The sequence below is a fragment of the Callionymus lyra genome, chromosome 2 (genome assembly GCF_982586985.1).
Source record: "Callionymus lyra chromosome 2, fCalLyr1.hap1.1, whole genome shotgun sequence".
Lineage (NCBI taxonomy): Eukaryota > Metazoa > Chordata > Actinopteri > Syngnathiformes > Callionymidae > Callionymus > Callionymus lyra.
The window spans coordinates 28,517,756-28,540,768 of NC_141819.1; the positions used below are offsets into that span (position 1 = coordinate 28,517,756).

The 23,013-nt window shown below is 38.0% G+C and overlaps 2 protein-coding genes across 8 annotated transcripts in view; both read right to left on the reverse strand.

Annotated features, from left to right (window-relative positions):
• Positions 1 to 399: 399 nt before the first annotated feature.
• On the reverse strand, positions 400 to 6,686 carry scly (selenocysteine lyase). The gene is made up of 13 exons (XM_087782914.1): positions 6,607 to 6,686; positions 5,276 to 5,368; positions 5,080 to 5,189; positions 4,121 to 4,221; positions 3,889 to 4,054; positions 3,684 to 3,811; positions 2,616 to 2,771; positions 2,449 to 2,555; positions 2,319 to 2,355; positions 1,487 to 1,570; positions 1,309 to 1,408; positions 1,101 to 1,176; positions 400 to 1,028 (listed from the first exon to the last, which is right to left on the reverse strand). Exons 2-13 carry the CDS (start codon positions 5,359 to 5,361, stop codon positions 872 to 874), a joined length of 1,308 nt encoding a protein of 435 aa, XP_087639040.1. The 5' UTR covers positions 5,362 to 5,368; positions 6,607 to 6,686; the 3' UTR covers positions 400 to 871.
• A 2,494-nt stretch (positions 6,687 to 9,180) lies between these two features.
• The window catches only part of kif1aa (kinesin family member 1Aa), a 30,572-nt gene continuing 16,739 nt past the window's right edge, over positions 9,181 to 23,013 (reverse strand). For 2 of the 7 annotated variants that reach the window (XM_087784477.1, XM_087784481.1), the window contains exons 25-50: positions 22,825 to 23,003; positions 22,603 to 22,743; positions 20,871 to 21,179; positions 18,995 to 19,113; positions 18,808 to 18,893; positions 18,609 to 18,738; positions 18,247 to 18,409; positions 17,987 to 18,077; positions 17,786 to 17,904; positions 17,664 to 17,719; positions 16,482 to 16,590; positions 16,301 to 16,367; positions 16,131 to 16,215; positions 15,891 to 15,996; positions 15,124 to 15,150; positions 13,031 to 13,145; positions 12,810 to 12,943; positions 12,667 to 12,728; positions 12,448 to 12,593; positions 11,487 to 11,669; positions 11,328 to 11,399; positions 11,137 to 11,258; positions 10,898 to 11,047; positions 10,634 to 10,826; positions 10,438 to 10,556; positions 9,181 to 9,235 (exon numbers count right to left, since the gene is read on the reverse strand). In XM_087784477.1, coding sequence (XP_087640603.1) covers positions 9,193 to 9,235; positions 10,438 to 10,556; positions 10,634 to 10,826; positions 10,898 to 11,047; positions 11,137 to 11,258; positions 11,328 to 11,399; positions 11,487 to 11,669; positions 12,448 to 12,593; positions 12,667 to 12,728; positions 12,810 to 12,943; positions 13,031 to 13,145; positions 15,124 to 15,150; positions 15,891 to 15,996; positions 16,131 to 16,215; positions 16,301 to 16,367; positions 16,482 to 16,590; positions 17,664 to 17,719; positions 17,786 to 17,904; positions 17,987 to 18,077; positions 18,247 to 18,409; positions 18,609 to 18,738; positions 18,808 to 18,893; positions 18,995 to 19,113; positions 20,871 to 21,179; positions 22,603 to 22,743; positions 22,825 to 23,003 — 3,126 coding nt within the window. In that variant the 3' untranslated portion in view covers positions 9,181 to 9,192. Of the gene's footprint in view, positions 9,236 to 10,437; positions 10,557 to 10,633; positions 10,827 to 10,897; positions 11,048 to 11,136; positions 11,259 to 11,327; positions 11,400 to 11,486; positions 11,670 to 12,447; positions 12,594 to 12,666; positions 12,729 to 12,809; positions 12,944 to 13,030; positions 13,146 to 15,123; positions 15,151 to 15,890; positions 15,997 to 16,130; positions 16,216 to 16,300; positions 16,368 to 16,481; positions 16,591 to 17,334; positions 17,548 to 17,663; positions 17,720 to 17,785; positions 17,905 to 17,986; positions 18,078 to 18,246; positions 18,410 to 18,602; positions 18,739 to 18,807; positions 18,894 to 18,994; positions 19,114 to 20,870; positions 21,180 to 22,602; positions 22,744 to 22,824; positions 23,004 to 23,013 lie in introns of all 7 variants that reach the window. The other 5 variants (XM_087784482.1, XM_087784480.1, XM_087784476.1 and 2 more) reach the window with 4 other exon arrangements.

Sequence of the window (23,013 nt, forward strand, 5' to 3'; positions counted from 1 at the left end):
TTTTTTTTTAAGAAACCATGGATGTTAACAACGACAGTAGGACACAACAAGTTTGGAAGAAAAGAAAAACCTGGGGTTGTCACGCATCTCTTGAAATTGCTGCAAGAATAAAGCATCCCATGCAAAACGTGACTTTAAAACTTGCTGTCATCAAGTAATTTAAGCAAGAAAACAGTATAGCTATTAAATAAATGTCGATTATTTTTCCTCGATCTTGTGTATTTTTTAATTAAAAAAAAACATGCATGGAAACCACAGAAAATGACCAGATACAAATTAGATTTAATTTAAAATAATGCAAGTTAAAAACAGATTAATAAAACATTTTATTTTGTTTTATAGTATTATATAATAGGATTAAAAGGATTTTTTGAATAAAAATAAACCACAACAATTACGTTTATTTTCCTCACAATTTGTTTTAATAAACTTTGTCAAGTAATCTGGTCTGATGTAATATTATCAAGACATTCAATCACATATGTACATTAATTTAACAAACACACTGTATATGTGAGTGTATTTATGCTACCATGACTGATTTCAGGCCATGTTTTTAAACATTTCAATCATAATTTCCCAAATAAATTTCCCCCGAGTGATAAATAAAGCTCCATCTTTTTTGGTCACTTAGATTTTACATTGTAATCTGAAGTTTATAGACTCAGATTTCTGCCTCCTCCACTGTTCCAGTTCACGTAAAAGTGCGTGAATAGTGCATAGAACCCTAGAGAAAAATCTTGATCCTATAAATCTCTTTTAGAAAAAGATAAAAAATCTACGGGCCTTTGCTTGTATCACATAACTCAATAGATTATATTACCCTGTTTTGTTTAAAATAAAGAGAGACCTTTGTTGCCGATGGTTACTGTCATGAGTTTGTTTCTTCCAGTAGATGCACTGATTCCTTCAAATCATCCACAACCACGTCCACGTCCTCTCTGGTGGTCGTCCTGCCCACGCTCAACCTGAGCGCATTAGCAGCCACATCAGCCGGGACGCCACAGTGCAGCAGGATGTGAGACGGCCTGACGGACACAAAGGGTTAGTTATGGTTCACCCGCGGTGACGAGTGGAGGACAGGTGAGAGAGTATTCTACCTGTTGCCACGGTCTGAGTGGCAGGCGGCGCCGATGCTGGCCAGCAGCCTCTTACAGCCGGACAATACCCTCCAGCCTAACGTGGGAGAGACGAATAAATCATTCAACGACTCAACGGTTTACAAACGGGTCATGAACTCGCTCGGGACAAAAGCGGTGGAGTAGAGTGGACAAGACACCGCTGGGGCGGGAGAAGTCGAGACATCACCTTGTAACGTCGGCCCCAGGATGGACACGTTACATGTGTTCGGGAGGTGATCGCTTCCGGGAAAGCGGCCGTTGAAATGGATCCGATCTTTGAAGATGATCTGAGACGGACAAGATGATGCAGGAACTTAAACACATGGAAATTGTGTCATTTTTTGTTGTGACCAAAGTGCACTCACTTGTAGTCTTTCTTCCAAGTATTGCTTTACACTCAGCATGTGAGCCTCATAGTCAGACACATGAGAGACCACCAGCTCTGCAGCCTAACATGGACACACAGCACTTCAACACACAGGATCTGCTGCCCTATTTGAAGCAAGAGACTCCATCTTTCTACAAAGTCAGATGATTATCATTCATATAGCCTGGATTATATAGTTAAGATGGAACAAAATACAGAATAAAATCAGACAAAAAACAGTTTAAATTCAAGAATTTTCAAAAATAAATTGAAATTCAATTTAGAGCCAGAATTGAAGAATGAAAAAAAACCACATTAATTATATATATATCTATAGACAATTTTACTCAAATGTTTATTTAACATAATATACACAAGATTCTTTTGGGTACACTTTGCCTCGTTTATTTTGTCCTGCAGCCCTTTAAGTCATCGAGTCATTTGATCATTGGACATCATTTTTTTTAAATACTTTTTTATACTTTCCAATTTTAGCCAAAATAAATGTCTATTTCTCGAAGTTGCAACATGAATTGCATTGAAGTAAAATCTCGACGTGCATCTGCTCTGAGAGTCATGGCTGCTACCGCTTTTTTCGTTACTGCTGCTTTTATGATAATACAAATATATATTTTTAAATAAATAAATGTTACCAGATATTTAAACATTAAAAGCAAACATAAAATCATCTGTTCACACATTTAATTTAAGATTTTATTGTCAATTAGGCCCTACTTTTAGATCCATGAATTTAAAGCGTTTAAGACTTAAGGACCCAAAGAAACCCTGAACAAACAACATATCAATACAATTTAAAGCAGATTACATACCTTTCCAAGACCAGCAATCATTGGTGTGTTTTCGGTGCTGTGAAGATATAAAACCACACATAAACTCACTGTTGCAGCCACAAGTTGCCTTTTCGTATATTATTTATCTCAATTAAGGGTTCAACTCTACCCTGGCCTGAAGTTTCTTTCCTGTCCTCCACCAAAAAGAAGTGGATACAACGGGGTTCTCTCTCCGGGGCCGTTAACGTACAGCGCACCGATCCGGGGGGCATAAAACTGTCGACGGGAAAAAAAGTCTTAGATTTTGTACGTTTTTTGTGCAGAGATATTTACAACCTTGTGTCCCACTATGGTGAGGAAGTCCACTCCAAGTTCACGGGCGTCTACTGGGATCTTCCCGAGTGCTTGGGCTGCATCCGTGTGCAGCAGGATCCTGAGACGCTGAGGCAGCTTGTTCAGGGTTTTGATTCTCTGGCAGATTTCTCCAACAGGCTGGAATTAGAACTAGGGATGTAAGAAGATATCCATACACTTGAGTATTTAATCTTTTTTTTTTAGTTTCACAGTACTGTATCTATTTTCTACAGAAGTGTGTCTATTTTTTAATTTGAAATTAAAATCAAAATATATACTGTATGCCGTTTGTTCATTTTTGTGTTGCAATTAAGCTTCTGGCCACTAGATGGCAGCAGGCATTACGTCCTCCGCAGCTAAAGGAACAATGAAAACCTGCGAGGTCCCAGCGAAGCTAAGGACGAGAGGATACAGTTGACTTCAAAAGCTTTTCAAGCTAATGTTTGGAAAAAAATTGTTTTCAAAACAAATGAAAACAGTTACGACTTTGTCAAGAGTCATGTGGTCTGTAAATTTCAGAGTCAAGTACTCGGACAATACTACAAATACATCCTTTTTTCCTACAGTATTACAATATATCATATTTTTGGTCCTGAAATGCAATAGTATATATTTTATTGAGTATTGTTTTGATTGTTTAATGGCTTTGTGACCCTGGTCTGGAAAAGCACTCTATAAATACAAATTACTTACTTACTAACATCTATATACAAATACAGTATATGACGCAATCGTTAAAAGATTGTTATAAAGGACAAAAGGTAAAGATGTATTTTGACACACAATTCTAAACAGGCCAGTGTTCTTTACTGAGTACGGACATTTTTTCAGTGATTTTGAACCAAGTTTCCACAGACACTCGGTTTCTTACTTTTCTAACATCAACAATAGCAGAAGGAAAATGAAACAGCAGTAGCCGTAACAGACATCTGCTCTATAACAATTCTCCCAAATGTTTTCCACAAGCACAAAACGATTCATCTCAGCCTTAATTTGATATCAAGAAAAGTTCCGAACTTTCAGAGCCGTGTTGCGCCGGAGCTGTCTCACCATGATTACACCTGTCTCGTTGTTTGCCAGCATGACGGAGACGAGACAGGTGTTTGGACGCACCGCCGCGACCACATCCTCCACCTCGACGCGGCCCGTCACTTTCGACACGGGCACGAACGTTGCTTCTGTTAGAGATCAGACAGAGATCGTGAAGGGATGACCCATGATGGACTACAGGCGCTCACGATCGACTCGCACTCACCAGCCTTTCCCTCCTTCTGCAAATGCTCCGCCACCAATTTGACCGAGTCGTGCTCGATGTTGCAGGTGATGAAGTGAGGGAGGACGTGGACGGCGTTGCTCTGATCTCTCTGGACGTGGTTTCTCCTGAAGTGTTCCAGGGCAGTGTGGAACACCATGTTATTGGCCTGACAAAGCAAGTCTGTGTTTAGACTGGTGCATGGATATGACTTTTTTGACATGGTTTCTGTTACCTCTGTTCCACCTGAGGTGAATATAACGTCTTCGGCGTCTCCTCCAACCATTCTGCCCACATTTCTTCTGGCCTCAGCAATGATTGCCTTTGCCTTCAACCCTAGTAAATCATAATAATAGCAATACTTGTTTTAATAACAACTTAATTTCTGCATTTTATTCTTATTTTGAGGCCCGTTTCCTTATTAGCAAAATTATTTATTTTGTATATTCCCATTGGAATTTATAACTATCTTTTGTATTAATGGTTGTTATTTTGGAGTTGAAGATATTATTACATTTCCTCAGGGGCCACATTATATACTGTGACTATTGTAAGGGGCAGTAAATCGAGTAGAAAAAAAGGAACTTGGGAAAAAATATGGTAATTTTGTCTTAACATTTTTATAACAAACATTTACACTTTACAAAGAAATATATATTTTTAAATAATATAAAATAAAAATCCAAAATATGAAAATAGATCAATGTTATTTAAAAACATTTTTTCAGTTTTCTTGTAAAGCATTTTGAGGAACAAGAAATACTCCAATTCAAGTCAATTAAAAAAGACAAGGAGAAAACGGGGAAAAAACACTAACCATAAAAAAAATAACATTAAAAGAAAGCTATTAGAGGATTTTTTTACATGCTCAGACTTTGATCTTATGATGCATAAATATAGGCAAAGGGCCACATGTGGTCCCAACTACTTTCTTTATGCATTTTTTTTTAGATGATAGTTTATATTGGTTGGTTATTGTGTTGAAATGTTTGTCTCTGTTTTATAATCTTTTCTTACATGTCAATTGATTAAAGGATTATATAATGCCAAGATAGGGAATACTGTCTTCAAACCATTGGCTAGGCAACTACGTTTCCAACTGGGATTAATAATGCTAAGTAATCTTTCTCCCAAAAAATTATTTATACTATTATGTTCTTTCAATTGATTCAAAATGAAGAATAAAAAGCATACCTGCACTATAATTACTGCTTGGATTTCCCCAGGCATCTCGAAGAGCGTCTGAGATAACCTGGATCACTTGTGGTTCCAAAGGTGTGGTAGCATTGTAGTCCATATAGATCCTGTGTGTAATAAATAATTGTTTATTCACACAGTTAAAGAACCAGAAAGCATAAAAACATAATAACAAAAAAAAAGTAATGTATACCTTTTAAGCGAGATTTCAGTATGAGTTGAGCGTCCGCATTGAGAAATAGTGTTGAAACCATTGGTTCCATTGGAACATTCACCCATAATGAATCTGAAACAAATACACATAAACAGACAATAAATAAAGTAAAATAATATATGATTTCACATATCACATCAGCCATCACGGTTAAGGCTTTCTCCAATCAAGTGAGACGGAGTAAAAACTGGTGTGCTCCTTCTCGATCAACATTACGGTAAATTCATTCTTTATTAACATGGTAATAATCGGTACTGTTTATAATGCATGTTTGTTATTCTTTTTTTTTTCTTTTTTTCCAATATTTTGAAGCATATCTATTGATTGTTTGAAACAAAAATAATTTCACCAAGTTAATAAGTTTCAGATCATTTTAAATGGATAGTTTAAAATAAAATAAAACTTAACCAGAGTTACAATCATTGAATGCCTCATATGTTCTCTAGAGGATGTACACTACTATCCAACAAAATATAACAATATCGAAATAAAAATTAATCATTAAAACGTTATATTTTAACTTTGTCGCATATATTTTGTGTCACAGGAGACAGATTTTGGATTTTATAAATTAAAAATGACAGATTCAGATCTTATAAAAAATAAAAATAATCTATATACAGGATATATAATATTTTGTGGTTATGTCTCTTCTAAAGGTTGTGGGATACTATCCTTTATATTTATCACTCAATATCTCAATATTTGAATGTAAAATTTTATTAAAATCATTGAGTAAAATATTCATATTTTGTAGCCATGTCTCCTGGATGATATTGCCAAAGATGACATGTTTTAGGTGCTAGAACTCAATAAAAAATGTATTTATTGATCTCTTTTTATAACTGCTTCACCAACATAAATTATCTTATAAAGTTTGACGTGAAGAAAATCTAGTTTTGTTAGGGCCAACAATGATATAATTTAATAAATCTAATTCAGACATTTATTATCGATTACTATTAAACTACTTCGGCTACACTGTCACTTAATTATGACGTGTAATAGGGGGGACAATAATTATTTATCAAAATTTTCTATAGATTTAATTCATATTTATAGTTCACTGTAGCTTTAGATATTATAAGTATATATCGTAGTAAATAAACTTATCAGCCTCCACGTACTTGTAAAGTTTATCTACTCGTGTTTGTCTAATAACGCCGGCTAGCTTAGCTTCAACTTAAGCTACACTAGGAGGGGCTAAAATAGCCTCAGTTTTACGTTTATTTGTATATATATAAATAAAATCAAGATGACATCCTCCATCTAATGCAGCAAAACATCAGGTGATGGACAACATGTCTGACCTTGTGGAAAGATGAGAAGAAGAGTCTTCGGAGCACTTTTATAATTCCTGTCAATGATTTCAACGATTTCCTCGTTAGCTCCACGTACTTGTTGGGTTGCCAGGTTTTGTGATGTAGGGGGACAAGACGTAATAATCAGAATTCCTATTTTCAACAAGTTATATGTTTTCAATACAAAAAAAGCGTCTGTACATAAATGGTTAGTTTTTATTAAAACAAAAATATATAATTAAGAGAACTGCTCGATAAGGGATTTTCCAAGCCGCTTCCCCGGAGGTCTTCCTTACCAACATGGCAACCTCATGCTCTGCTGTCACGGTAGCCATAGTAAACATGGAAACGATTAAATTATAATAAACATTGTAAAACATAAACATAAATATTTTTATTTAAATTAAATTATTGAAATTTGTATTAATTATTAAATACTTCTAATCATTTTAAGTGAAGGTAAAAACATTTGTTGTTGTTGTTTCTACATGTTATTTTTGTGCTTTGTGTATACATCAGATGTTTTCTATTAAAAAGGATTTTACTCTTCTTGATTTAAATATTTGAAACGTAAACTTCAATGTTCATATTGATATACAACCACACAAATACACACACGTCTATCAAGAGGGTATTCAGTGAAAAATAAAGCCACATCATTTGGTTGTGTTGCATAATACCCATGTTTATTTCGTACCATTTGTGTACACAAACATTCAACGCTAATTTCCAACCTTCGGACACTGACACGACTACAGCCCATTTATGATTTAGTAAATGGGGGCAACTTTATAATACACTGTTCACAGCAATCATGTTTATGTACAATGCAAAAAAAAAAAGAAACTCGTGGAAGCACAAAAAGTTTTCATTCAAGGCAGAGATAGAAAAATGGTTTGTGACGTGATATTCAAGGTGAACAGTCAGAAATAAGAGTGGTCGTGTGAAGCTGCGCTTTCTCTTCCTCGGGGATGAACGAGAAACAACACCATGCATCAGATGACGGAATATTATTACACATGTGCTCTTAAATCACAAGATATCCCGATAGTCTACAATCAAGAAGGAAAGCAGATGATGTGATGTTTTTTTTGTCAGTGTGTCTTGTACAGATCATTGTACTGTATGATGTACATTCAGTGTGATCCTGTTAAGTTTTTTCCAAGTAAACTTTGGTTGGCTCAAGTAATCCTTTTAAAGGTGTGATGTTAAAAAAGTGCACGATGGAACAATCCTACGTCATAGTTTAGAAATGAGTGATATTGAAGTGTGTGAAGAGAGAAAAGAAAAAAATCATTGCAGTGATGCTATTGCTGGAAAGAAGGACAGCGGCAGCAAATGATTGTTGCACATAAACAGTGTTAAGACGGTCAAACCACACAAATAATTCTATTTATAGAACAGAAGTAGCTCCAACATTAGTTGAGGAGAATCAATAAAGTTGCACTTGAGGCTGAATGGCCTCAGTTAAACTTATCAACAAACAAACAAACTTCAATTTACAAGTTCATGTGTCGCAGAAGTCGATTTAAAAACTTTCTGATGACGAGAAAAGGATGATATCAATAGTTTCCAGAAGTGAATGAGCGTTTTCAAAGCAACTTGTGCAGAGGTGTTGTGTGCAGAATGAGTAGGCACTACATTGAATAAATATACATGTCATTCAGAGAACTACTCTAGAAGTCGGGACTGAGAGGAAGTTTAACGTCTAAAGCTAACAAGGTAGTATGTGCAGCCATAGTAGTATAGACCTTAGATGAGTGAGAGTGTGTGGGGTCACAGGTGTGACTATCCTAATCTTAGAGTGTTATTCAAGTAGCTGAGCACAAAGTAACTGGCCAGGCTTGAGTCTTGCAGAGGGAAGATTAGTGGAACAGTTACGGAACTCATATTAAAAAGTGCAGTGTGCAGAAATTGCACTGTACTACTACTTTAGAAATATATAAATGTCTTTGTAAATAAATACATGCAGAAATAAATAATAATAAAAAAAGCTGTTATATCTATGTATATATTTATATATATCACATTGTCTGACAACGAAAAATCAGGTTGGGGGGTCAGTGAGAGGATTGTTTAAATGGTGCCGATACATGAACACGCCACAGAAACATGGAGTCTAGCTTGAGTCTGCTAATGTGTCTGCAAAGAATGTAAAGGTGTTTCCTTGTTTGTCCAGTCGAACACGTTCTATTGAGTTACAGATGCAAGTATAGCAGTGCCACTCTTATATAAATCATAAATGTATAAGGCTCAACGTGTCTTGCACACACACGCACACACACAACTACAGTACATCACCATGTTATCTGAGATTAGAAACTGGTATATTATGCTATATCAGTCGAAGAAAGACACCCGTCGTTACAAACAGGAGCGACTTCTTGAAAGGTTCATGAGACGATGAGACTCACACCACAGAGAGATTCCACAGGGTTTTGTGTTTTTTTTTGTTTTTTTTTCGTGCAGAGAGAGGAAACCAAGTACAGGAGAGAGATTTGGTGCTGACGTTTAGAAGGAGGGAGCGCACAGAGGAGGAGTTCGGACAACGATCTATGTACATCTCAAGTCTTTTTTTGTATGTCTCATTAGCCCTCACATCCTCATCTGTCCGGCTCTTCTTCTCGACAGTTTAGACCTGCGGAAATAAAAAAACAATGTGATGACAATTCTCATTAACATTGTGAAGAGGATTCAGTCCGAACCCTGATGCATCTACTCTTCTCAAAGTTTTCCCTTCACTCTTAAACAAAATACAAACATGAAAAAGGTACCCTTACTTAGGCCGAGACCTGCTGCTATGGCGCCACCCGTAGTTAAAAAAAGAAACTGCCACTTCACCAATTAGAAGAGGTCAAGCAACCCTTTATTAATGCTGGTTATTTATGCACAAGGAGGGTTTATTTTGTTCTTGGATATTCTCACTAGTTCTTCCATTAGTCCAGGCCTGGGATAAGTCCGGCCCAGAGGCCACAAGCAAGTTTCTATGGTTCCAAATAAAGTTTTAAATAGTATCATGTCTAACCCTCAAGTTTTTTCAGTGTCAGGGTGACCCGAAGCCCTGAAAACAAATGTGTTTAAGGTATCCCTTGTGTAGGTCGTTCATCTTGACCCAGAGGCAACACAAGGGATAAAACAATTACATTTGTTTTGGGGCCTTCAGGTCACCATAATCATCCTTGCCTTTTCCAACTAAATATACAATTATCTTTCTTATATAAATATTTTAATTTTCAGGCTTTTCATCGAAAAAAAAAATACAGATACTAATATTATAACAAAATAATATCAATAATAGGTGATTATTTTCTTTTTCAATTTTTTTATTCGATTAATAATTAATTGTTCCTTTTCCGACAAAGTTAACTGAAATGATTATGATCCCCTGCATTAGTCTAATAAGGCATGAAAACCTTACAATAAGAACTGAATTGTCAACATCATTAAGAAGTCATGAGAGATTAACATGTTTCAAATTAAAATGTAAAAAATCGGATCAACCTGAATGTTGTACATGTAGAGCACGGAACTTTCTCTCTGATGTTGAGCTAAAATACATGTTTACGTCAACAATGTGACATAATTCAGACCTCTAAGATCCCAGGGTTGTCAAACATTCAAAATCTATCAAGACATTTATTTAATTATCATGCTGTTTATCATCTTTATCTTCAGGCGTTTACGTCTCTCTATTAAACTCATTTATGATCTTGTTCTTCCAAATATGTGTTGGTTATACATCTTACAGTATAGTAATAACCCATTAATACATATTATGAAGTGAGTTATTTCATAAAGGCCACACACACTAAGAGGAGTCAGCATCAGGGTATTAGTCACCTGATAGTCCCGGCCAGGAGAGGATTAAAGGCATACAGCCAGTCATGCATGTCCTTGTCATTTGCAGCTTGAAGTAATATTCCACGGTGTTCCGTACACACTGCAAACGTGTTTGGAGTCTGTCGGGAGTAAAAAAAAACGTTTAGCCAAACAAGGACTGATAATAAAACGTGAGCTCTCAGGGGAGTCTTGGTACCTTGAGCATGGCCTGCTGGTCCTCGCTGTACTCCACCTGGGCGCAGGAGAGGTTGAGGATGGCTCGCTCGACAGCGTCTCTCTCTGTGTTGTAGATGTAGACGTACGGACGACGCACCACCACGAAGCGCTTCACCCAGCCGTTGGTGTGCGGCTCCAAGAAATGTAGATACCCCTTCTTTGACACGATGGGACTGAGGAACGGAAACAAATGATCAGATCAAATCTTCTAATTCTATGATGTCGGCAAATTCATCTTTCTCACCTGACGCGAATCTCCTGGATGTCAGGGAAGAATCTGCGGATGCAAGGTTTGCCGTCCGATTGGCCGACGCCAGGCTTCTTGGCTTCTATGTCCTGCTGTCTGTCTGTCTGTCGACTCGGGCTGACAGCACGGGAACGAGGGACTGGAAGTCTGTGGGATTTATTATACATTTATTTTGAATATTTATAATCGCTGTTGAACAAATCAGATTTAAAGAAATCAATCTTGAAATGGTCGACCTCAAGTCAGTATTCTTAAAGGAACCCTCCACCAGGGAAGGACACGTAGAAGAGGGCGTGATTGTGTTCAGAGCACAGATGGATGTGGAGTCTCTTAGAGTGGTGACGGACATCTCTGAAATCTGCAACACAAACAAAGACACACATATTTAATGCAGTTTGAGACAGTTTTGTAATGTTTTGTTAACTACCTTGCTCTCACTGGCGCTGAAACAAACATGGCTGTACTCTCTGTTGAAGGAGTGCAGGAGCAGCCGCAAACACTGTGTGAAAACACCACAGAACATTTTAAATTTTCATCCAAGCAACGTAAACACGTTATTGCACATGTGCACAAATCATTGTCAGACCTTCTCAGCGAGCTCTCTCTGTCTTTCTGTGGTGATTTCCGAACTGAAGCCGATGTCTGGGTTGAGCTCGGATGGCTGCGGTGGCTCGGTCAGCTCCTCCGTGATGCAGGACTCAAGTGAAAGACCCAATGTGGTTGACTCTAGCTTCTCTCTGAGCAAGAGGTAATGTTTGGTCTTCTCCACCTGAGACATAGTTCAATTAAATGGATCAATGTTACATTAACAGAATAAATAAACAGTCTTGACTTTATATTTTGCAAAAATATAGTAGAAAGCTGAAGGAAGAAATAGTATTCAGGAACGACATAGCCCATTTGTCATTGATCACACTATAACAAACATGTGAATTGTTGAATTTAATTTGTCTTATTTATCTCTTTTATTTATAACAATTTTTTTATAACCTAATTAACAACATACAAACCACAACCACAAAAAATAGTGGAAGGCACTTATTACCACACCGTGCTAACCGTCAACTCCCATGATGTATTTGTCCGCACCACTCTATTAAGTGATGGCTCTCTACAATATTGTATTTCAATTCTACGACTATGTTGCCACGTCAAAAGTGATCGCCAGCTGCGATAAGTTGGCTGGGCGGCAAAGCATATTGAGAGTCGTTCTGCTCACCGTTACACAGAGGGCTGTTAAAGGTATGGCAACTCATATGCAATGTTGAGCATGCAAGTTTAAATTAAAGTTGTTAAATAAATTAAATGAAATTAAAAAGGGAAAAATGATTGGATGGATAGATAGCATGTTTCGCTTAAAACAGTGGGTTTTTAGTACGTAACCTTGCCATAAAGGAAGGACTGGGGACCAAACAAAGACAAGACAACCAGAAAGGTAATGGTGTTGCAAATGAAGGAGGATAAAAGATTGATTGAAGTGGAGAAAATATGGCAACCCTTGCTAGTGATCGCTCTAAATCAAGGAGGTAGGATTTATTGCTACTTACATCTTCAAGCAGACTGAGCTTCTCCAGCTCCCACTGGTGGTCCAGGATCAAACTATCGCTGCGGGGTCTCCACCCAGCCAGGTTTTCCTCCCCACGGACGTAGGCCACTGAGGTGTCCAGCACCCGCCTTCGTCGCCGCTGCATGCCTGATGTGTGAGACAGTCAGAACCAAACATCCAAAAACATTTGTTTGAAAAAAAAGTCTATTCAGAAACTTACCTGGGCTTCCAATGTCAGCCAAGTTACATAGGCTGACCTCATAAACGCCAGTCACACGGTTTCTATGTAGAGCAGAGCGTGTGAAAATGTGAGATTCATAACAAACTGTATTGGTTTCGCAGTGTAAAACGTGAAAATCTCACCCATCTGCTGCTCTCAAACTTCCAGTTCCAAACAAGTTGCGTATCGAGCGCGTCGCGGACAACTTTGTGTCTCGAGAATAAAAGACCATGCAAATATCTTTGGTTACGACGGCAGGCTGAGTGCAGTTCTCCATCTGAAAACAGATCCAAACAGATTGTTCAATTTCAGACCAGGTAGGTTTGAATGACTTCATGTCAGGGGCATCAAAATGCTTCTGCACCTCCACGTAAGCTGACAGAGTCATGTAGATCTTCTCCCCGTAAGGAGTGACTCGGTTGAGCAACAGTGAGTTGTGCATGGAGCTGTCCCAAGCTGCTTCAAAGCGATAGAACGTCCTGAGAGAAATAAACACATTTAGTAGAAATAACTGTTTGTTGATGATGATGATGCAGCAATCAAGATGAATCTGTCTCACTCTCCACTGCTAGTTATCCTGGCCAGGTTTTGTAGGGAAGCTTTAAAACCCTCAGCGGACAATTGAAAGCTATGATGTAGGACACTTTATCTAAACTCAAAGTAACTCAAACGAATATTGTGATATTATGATCTATAAATATATAAATTTAAGGTAAGGAAAATAGTTAATCCATGTCAATAATTACAAAACTATACTTTCAATGAAAGTCAAAATGTTGAAAGAAAGGAATTTGCTTAGTGAGTGATAAACATAAAGATAATTTGGATATATTAAGCCTCCAATAATAAAAAAAAAACATCCCAATGAGGCTCATACCAAACAAACAGTTTAGTAAATATACATTTTCTTCGGGCCGCGACTTATTGTCGAGTGACTTAGTTTGACACACCTGATCCATCTGATCTCTCCTCACTTAGAAAGCATGTGTCCACCAGTGAGGTAATTAAAATAATCCTGGCAAAGACAACTCAGATAAAGAGTAGAATCTGAAAGTTGATCCTGAGACGGAAATGACTGTAAATATCTACAGAAACATTAGAGTGTTACATCAAGATTGTTCATGCAGAAACATGAGAGTGGTGCTCTTACATGCAGCGCATGAGAAAATAAACGAAAGAGGAAAAGTCTGGAACATCTACAACTAGGAAGGGAGATTTTCGATTTGTCCTTATGACGCTGTTATCTGAGACCTGAAGCACCAACATCAAGACCAACAATCTTTTTAGAATGTCAGCAGCAGCTCAATCCTCTTAAGATGTATTAAAGAGCAGCATAAAACAACCCAGTCATACCAAACAATATGCTTACTGTTACAACACTGGTTTTCTTGCTACATATATTATATTCTTATTTCCCAAGAGGGTTAATAATCTTGCCGTGAGACCAGTTGTGTTTCTGGCCTGTAGCCTGGTGGTCAGTAAATGTAACAAATATCATCCAAGCTAGAGAAATACAAAGGCTCCAGTGTTTCTTAAAAAGAGTCTTCATGAAGATCAGATGTGAAATTGACTGAGCTGACCTTTTTTAAAAAATATAGTTGGATGCTCTGTGTGAGTCATCGATGAAGACATTCTGAATGATTTTTTAAAGAATCTTGCAGATGGTTAATCCATGGGATTATCAAGTCCCGGTAGCAGAAACCTTCTTTTTTTTTCAAAACAAGGAACTAATTTCCTTTCTGTACTTCACCAACATGTGTTTCTTGGTTTTACTACCTTCTAAACTCGAGAAGCCAGGATTAAAATTTGCTGGCGAAAACATGTGAAGCATGTTATTTCTGTTTGGCAGAGTTGAGTGCTCAGGTGCAAAGGCTTCCAACAAATATTCACGAGGTCGCAGCAATGTTTGGCGGAGAGCTGCCGGTGAGGTAACAATTTTATTTTTAATAGCAGCATTTGAATGTGCTGCCATACATGATGTGATCCGTATTACAACACTCCAGTCATAGTGGTCGACTTGTGTCGCCGCTTGAAAGACTTTTAATACTGTTAGCATAAAACCAAATTATGTTTTAAGGATTGTAAATGCTGATACGTCGTATAGGAAAGACTATTGCGACATGAATGTCGTAAAATTGTGGTTTATATTTGAGACTTGTGGTTGTTTTGGATTTAGATGATCATTTTTGACGGTGGTTTTTGTCGCCCTCTACTCGCCGTATGAAGTAAAAGCAACTCAAGTAAAGACGGATTTCGACGACGAACAGGTCGAGACGAAGGACAAAAGAGAGATTAAATGATTTTAGAGACGGTGAACAGTTCAAACAAACAACCAGCACAACAATAAAATAGATGCAGATAGAAAGCAGCGGGATAGAAACAAAGGAAAAGACCAGAAACAAGTGAAAAATGATGACTTAATTTGAGTACATATTTGTTGTGGAGGCAAAATAATACCTAGGCATGTCCGAATCAAGAAACTGTCTGCAAAGCAAAACAAAATAAACATTTTATTAGTAGACTGAAGAAGAAAATGATGAACAAACATACATACACACTGACTTCTGAGTCGGGATGATGAGGTTTTTAATACCTCTACAGAACATACACTGAGGGGAAAACATTATCTAGTTGATCCTGAAGTATTAGTGAGAGAGATAATTATTTGAATGTGCTTTGAGGTTTAGGGTTTAATTTCATTTTAAATTTAGACATCGTTTTCAGAATCAGAATCAAAAACTTTTAATTCCAGTGTTTAATGTTGCCCAGATTAATCTGAAAATGGTCCAAATGACCATGTTTAATGATAACATTGTGTTTGATGCTCATCAATTTCTTTCTCCACCATCAGGAAACTTTTTGACAAATATAATATACATACATGAAGACAAAGCTTCAACTTAATGACAAAGTCGACAGAGATACGATGCTGCATGGATTCTATGTGATTCACAGGTTGAGACAAAACATCTGACAACAAAAAGCACATAAACACAAAGAAGTGTTGTACATAATTGAACTGGATATCAACATTTAGTTTAAGATATATTTGATGGTATATTAATTCAGCTATATTGTGTCATTATTTAGATGAAAAAAATCTAATTTCATACACGTGCAATAACAAGTATATGTATTGTTTTCACCATTATATTCAAAAACGACCTTGAGCAGATAAAGACTTTCAAATTGATCAACTCAGATCTCCTCGCACTTGAATGTACCTGTCATCCAGCATTGGTCGAACATATCCTGCTGAGAGGATGTTGAGAGAGAGAATATTGGGGTCGATGATGGTGTCATCAGATTCTGGTGTATTGCGGAGCCGCCCTGAAAAAACACACACTATAAATAGAAGAATTTGACTCAACAAGTCCTGAAAGAAAAGTATAAATAATTGAACAACAATGAAAAATGTATTAAAAAGAGCTGGTCAATCATTGGTCCAGATGAACTAAACCTACCCACTACAAGTTCACGAACATCTTTCCATTCCACGTCACCTCCTGACTCGTGCACAATAGTCACCGTGATTCTTCGCTGAAGGCCCTGTTATGAAGACACAACTAAATGTTGAGATCATGATCATGTATATAACATACTAAAATTAATGTATTTCATTATTATGACACACCTGGTGCAGCAGGAACATGCCATGACAAGGCATTCCTCCCCTGTGATCCACCACAGCAGGGATGTAGCTGAAAAACACAATTTACTTTCTTACATCGCCCAGAATGCTCTAAAATAAATTTAAAAATAACTTTTTCTCTTGTTTCAATAGCCTTTAAATGTACAAGCATAATGATACTCACTCTCCATTTGCTTCAAGCTCACAGATCTCAAAAAACACCATGAGATCATATTTACAGTGGCAGGGACCAGACTGAGGACGTGTCATGGCTGTCAGCTTGGTTGCCGGAACTTTAAAAAAAAAAAAGAAGACATTTTTAGTGTAAAAACATTTTACAGAGAAGGAAGACAAGAACTACCCCTACAAGGCAAAGAAAGGGGAAGAAAGAACAGGCTCAAATAATTTAATAACCACGGTGGATTAAGTGACAAATACTTGTATAAGTCAGAGGTTAACTCCAAATGAAGACAAGCACATTTCCTGTTAAACATAATTGACAAGAGTCTTTCTAGTTTTGACAATGGATCTTTAAATTTAAAATCTTGGGACCATCTATCAACAGCAGATGTAGATCACGTTAAAGGTTTTAACATCTAAATAGTTCAGAAGGTATCTGAAAAAAATAACAGTGATGTCAAAAGAAGACAATTCCTTTGGTTAGGTTCTGCATGTTATAAATATTACATAAGAAATCTAGGGCCGAATAGAATCTCAAATATGCAGTATTTTTCCAAAACCTAATGGGTAAAAGTGAAGCAGGGACAGGGAGCTGCAGGGAAAGAGTGACTGAGAGGGCACATCAAAAAGCCAAATCCAAGTAAAGAATTCTGCCTCAAAAAGCTCCTTTTTTAATATCAATTTCTTTAGATTGGAAAATAATACAATAACATAATTTCTCAATAGAAGACACCATGACATGTTTTATCGTCACACGACAGGGTCAATTCATTTTAAAGGATTTTTTTCAATGACACTTGATATAAAAACAGGATGTTATAAGCAGAATTCCCTTGGATTCGGCAATAATAACAAACCCGGCTTTTGAGCTTTTATAACCGAACAGATAGATGCATGTGTTGACGACAGTTGCGCTCGCTCATTTGCTTCCAGAAGGAAGGAAGCAGCTAAGCCAGCAGCGGACAAGGCGTGGCCTGACAGCGAATCCACCAGTGCGCCATTGAACACATCTGGGACCAGGTATCTGATGAGCTCCAGTGTTTTCTCCTGGTCCGGCGAGGTATCGGATTCTATTGCTCACACCCAACAACATGAAGCTAAGATGACGTGACTTGCAAACATGGCAGGCACAAAGACGACACGACAATTTGTAATTCATGTGTTTCTGAACATTTAGTGACAGTACCTGGCTTTGACAGAGGCATCACTCGAGGAAACTGTCTTCTGCAGGGGCGCAAGGGGCTTTTGGTGGAAGTAAAAAAATCATTAATAAACAGATTTCAGGTAAAACAGGGATCAGTCTGGTACCTCATGGCATCTTTGCAGAGCGGCAGAAAAGGCTGTTTCTGGTAATGACCAAACACTTCGAAGACAATCGGCTGCGTCTTGATGTAGTCAACAAACGACTTGGTGACTTCAACGGCAATCTGTTGAAAACCAAAAATGTCTCTTACAATACATGACAAGAGAAGGACTGTGTGACCACATAGACTTAATGGTGAGGCTTACATTCTGAACGTGGTAAAAGCCAAGAGGGGGGCCGCGCCCGGTGTTTTTCAGAGGTTCAGTAGAGAAGGCCTCATCATGTCGGTGGATGAAACTGGAATGTGTAAAATAGGAAATACACTGTTAAGAATATTATTATTGATTTGATTGAAAAAGAAGGTTTTGAAAAACTAGTAGGGCTCAATGAATAAAATACAAAAGGCTAAATACATTTTACCGAGGTTATGCATTGACATAAGCGAACATGTGAGGAGAATTCTTACTTGAACTGACAGAAGATGTCAGCATACTCGGCAGAAATGCTTGATGCTTGCAGAACTGTCACCCTGAATGTGAAAAGATCTCCAATCTTAAGGTGCTCTAAGGATGCTTCTAGCTGGCCGTTTGAACCAGGTTTCAGTGGGACCTCTGGTTCGTCCGCACCGGCTGTAGGAAAGAAATTAAAATAAGACATCATATGCTTATGTGCTCCTATCCTTCCAGGACTCCAAAAGTCTCTCCTCTTTATATGTCCAAACCAATCCTGTCTGACCTAACTTCCTCTCCAAAGTTTTCCACATGATTTTGGGAAAATAACGTGTTAAGAAAATCCATCCTTTCGCCCATAAGAAAGAATTACCCGCACATGTGTTGTTGTTGACCTCATCTGCTGAAGTTGCTATCTCAGCATTCTGACCTTCCCCCTCAACAAAACGTAGTTCCTCCTGAGAAATCCCTGTTCGGGACAGACCGACAGAGCAGGACTCTGACTGGAACTACAAAAAAAGAGAAGCAGTTAATAGAATTCTTGTAGTTTCCACAATGTCAGTAGTCATGATCTCCACCTTCTCATACAGATGATCCTCAAAGGCTATTTTGGCGGTGCCTGACTGCCTCACTCCGGAGCCGTAGTCCGGAGCTTCCTCATCAGCTGGAGGAAAACACAAAGAAGCTTCACTTCACTCCCTCAAGAAGTCCAATAGATCAGTTCTTTGAATCCCATCATGAAGAGGAGATGCTCTAGAGCATTACCTGATATGGCCTGCACTGCCACTCGCAGGAAGCCCTTCACCTCTCCTTTCTCACTCACAATGGCCACGCGGTGGACCAGCGGAACCGGATAAAGGAGGTTACTTAGATAAACAAAAGCCCTACGAAACACAGAAGGAGTGGGATGAAAAACAACAAAATAGACCGGGTAAATAAAAGATAAATAAATAACAGACATGAACAGTAAAACATAAGACGAGAGCTACAAAGCAACCAAACAAAGCTGGGATTGCTCTAGCGATGGCTGGACTGCCCTTTACTATCGCTCCTGAGAGGCTTCTCTCCTCTTTTAGTAAAAGTCAGGAAATGTCAGGTTTAGATTTGAATCATGATGATGATTTGGGCCCCAGCTCAATACAGGGCTGGCAGTTTGAGAGGTAGTGCTCTCAAACTCAATCACAAAAGTTGCCAAAATAATATTTAAAATCCAAGTCACATACTGTAGATAATTTCTATTGAACAAATAAGTCTATTATAAGTTTAGCCTTATTTTAACAGGAAGGAACTCTTTCAACCCTGACTAAAATCACAAGAGATTCTCTGATTTTCCCCTTAAACAACTTCTGTTTTACTATCTTTAATTGGATCCATTTTCATCAATTTAAATAAACTATTTATTTATTTCCAGATACATTAAGGACAAGGGATATCTCGAACACATTTGTTTTCGAGCCTCCGTGTCACCTCGACCCTGAGATAACACAAGGGTTAAGAAATATTTGCTTGATTGAAAAATAAAGCAACCAAGCAAAAGCAAAACTTGAAGATTTAATTGGAGTTGATATGGTTTTTGTTTCTCTTATGAATATTAATCATATGATTATCTTTATTTAAATCTCTTGCAGGAAACATGATGTAAGTGGGCGTGCTGGATTTGGCCCTGAGATCTTGAGTTTAAAACATGATTTCAAGAGGTAAATTGGGTCTTTAGAAATGTAGTTATTAGTAGTTATTTACCTGCTTACAAATGTAAAAGTATATTATTGTGTAACTTGACAGACTTGGTTAGACCACAATCTAATTTAATAATCTTGCAGTCAAAGATCACTTTTTCACAAGCCAACAGGTGAACAACAACTGAAGGTGCGGCGTGTAAAAAGGGGTAATGTTCATGACAAGATTGGTGAGGTGCAAAAAAGGCATGCTCAGGACAAAAAGTTTGAACAAAAACGCCCAGACTTGAACAATTAAACGGAACTGAAATCATCACAGGAAACATGGCTCAGCTTGAATAAAACAACTGCCAACATCCTTTAAATGCTCATTCAATGTATGACAAAACAAAAAAGAGCACCTCTTGAGAGGGACAGAGGGAGACACTAACTCATGATCAGGCGGATTCAAGTGAAATTGACCAAAAAAAAATGGCTTGTGCTCTGGCATGCCTAAAAGAGACTGCTGCGGTTGAAACCAGCTCTTTCATCTTGAGATGTTCAGTCTTAAACATTATCATTAGTTCAACGTAAGGTTTCACGGAACAATCTTTAATTGATTTCACAGAAAAAAACTCTTTTGCTTAACTTGTGTAACTTTTCAGTCACTATTTTGGGCGTTTAGATGTGCAGTTATACACAATGAAATCAATTTATGTGAGAAATAACTCCAGTGCTTTGAAACGATATGGTGCCCCTTTGCTAAAGCTGATATGAATACCAGGTGAAAGGCAAATGTGCGGTTCACATGAAATGTGTGCATGTTTCACAATCATCATTCACACCCACGAAGTTCACAGCAGTGGTCACATTGCAAGATCATGTCTCCCGTCAGGAGTGGATTTGTGAATGAAACCCAGTGACTGTCTGTCTCGTCGTGAAAGAGCTAGTTTCCTCCACCAGCACGCTCCCGAAACCTCACCAACCTTCCCACTACACTGAATAATGGTGAGCGGTCGTAAAAGGGATCCGGGCCTTCGCTGGAGCCACGGCAGAGTTCTCCCTCATCATCATCATCCTCATCATCATCATCATCATCCTCATCATCCTCTCTCTCAAGCTCCAAGCATGAGTCGTCCAAAAAGATATCATCTTCCAAGTCCTCCAACTCCTCCTCCTCCTCTCGACCCGGCTGCTGCGAGTCAGCCAGCTCAGTAATTTCAGAGTTGGAGAGGGTCGGGGACGGGGTAGGGTCACTCATGCGCTCGCTCATGCATGTGTTGAAAATGGTGTTTCTGGTACAGCCAGAGACATGGGAACTAGGTTAGTACGGTTAGGTAGGAAGCACATAGTTAGTCACTCTTAAAAGGGTGACCAACTATGTCCATTCTGTTGTACTACGAGACATTCAAGAAGAAGCAAAGAGTTGTACATGACGTCATACTCAGTTGAATACAGCATGTTTTTAAACTGTTCTAAAAATCACATTTCCTGATCACATACATGGCGGAATTTCATAACGTGAGACACTTATTTACGACTAAAGTGAACGTTAATCTTAAAATAAACAAGCATGTTTTAATTATTCACGTTGAACTTCAGAAGGGGCTTAAAATAAATAAGGGAATAAGGGGTCAGCTGTGCCAAAGAGAAAGAGGATGTTTGGAGGAGATACATTAACTATTTATTGATTCAAAATAAAGTAAATAGGGTGAAATAAAAGTGATATAGTTAAAGCGAAGGAAATAGGAAGAGGGAGAGATGTGATAGGATATTATAACTAAAATAAGATCTATTTTGATATAGCAAAAATAATAAATGACTACAACGCACTTGCTTTGTTAAAATAATGGTTATGTAAGAAGTAACCTTGTGACTATCAGTAAATTAAACTCTATTCTTATTTTTATTTATATGTCTCCAAACAAATGTAAAATTAGTTGTGACAGAAATTAAAATCAACAAGGATCATTTTAGAATGCAAGGTGCTATAATCATGCTAGCTAATAACGAGAATCACTGGTTCCATAGGATCAAAATATTTCTAATTTGATCATTTAATTTTTTTTCTTCTAGAGAATCAAAAATGAGGACTACTAATGTCCCACCAGAGGGCGCCTTCTGGCAAACATGAGGCACATCGAAATCTCTTTAGCAATCTTCATAAACATCATTCTTGATTTGGAAGAGAAATTAAATCAAGCTGGCAAATGACATTTGATGATGTCTTTTCAGACCACAGCATAATCCCATTGACGTGTTTAACTGCAGCTTAGTGGCATCAAAGGATATGCAGAATGTTATGCAAGAGTCACACGTGACTGCGTAGGAGTCTTCTGTAAGACAGCTTGAGTGAGGGAGTCAGGGGGTGAGTGAGGGAATCTTAAAATGTGCACTTTGATTAAAAAAAAATTCTCCACAATCAACTTTTTGTGATATGTTGATTTACTCGGATACACACGGTTTAACCTAATGATTACTAAATATTAAGTTCATCAATTTGTGCGTGCACAATGGATGGTAGCTCTGCTTTGTGAATTTACAACCCGGTGTCTTTGTCAGACACGTATCTATGTTTAGAGAGAGACCACATTGTAACATCAGACATAATGGAGCAGGTTGCAGGCTACTTTGTTTGGCTGTTCTTTTGTAGCTGTTTGTTTAAGAGAGCTGGTCTTTGGTCTTTATTAACACACCCTCTGTTGGTTCAATATTTACCTGCCAACCAGACGAAACCAGGGGAAGCGGTCATAAAAGGGGTCGCCTCCTTTCATCACATTCTCACTTTCCTCAGTGGTATTGCCGCTGGGCACATCAGCAGCACGGTCGTACATCTCCCTCATGAGATCAAGTCTCTGCCTGCAAAAGTCGATTATCTCTTTATTACTTTGTTTTATAAGAAAAATATTTAATTCCGAATCATAAGCACTAAATGTTTACCTTAATTTCTCCAATGTCCAGTAGTGAGTGGCTCCATTTTTTAAATCCTGCACCTCAACGGCCACTATTGTACGAGGGAAGTGTCTCTCCTCTCTTTCTTTGGAGGCCTCTGGGGGCAGCAGGTCAGGAGGAAGGGGGGAGTACAGGGTGTCCGTCAGCAGCACAAACTGGAACTGAACCTGCCGGACA

Coding starts and splice junctions, on each gene's coding strand:
- scly (XM_087782914.1), bottom strand. CDS start 5,361: ATGGGTGAATGTTCCAATGGAACCAATGGTTTCAACACTATTTCTCAA. Junction 4,055..4,120: donor TCACCTCAGGTGGAACAGAG/GTAACAGAAACC, acceptor TTGCTTTGTCAG/GCCAATAACATGGTGTTCCA. Junction 2,556..2,615: donor TCACCATAGTGGGACACAAG/GTTGTAAATATC, acceptor TCCCGTCGACAG/TTTTATGCCCCCCGGATCGG.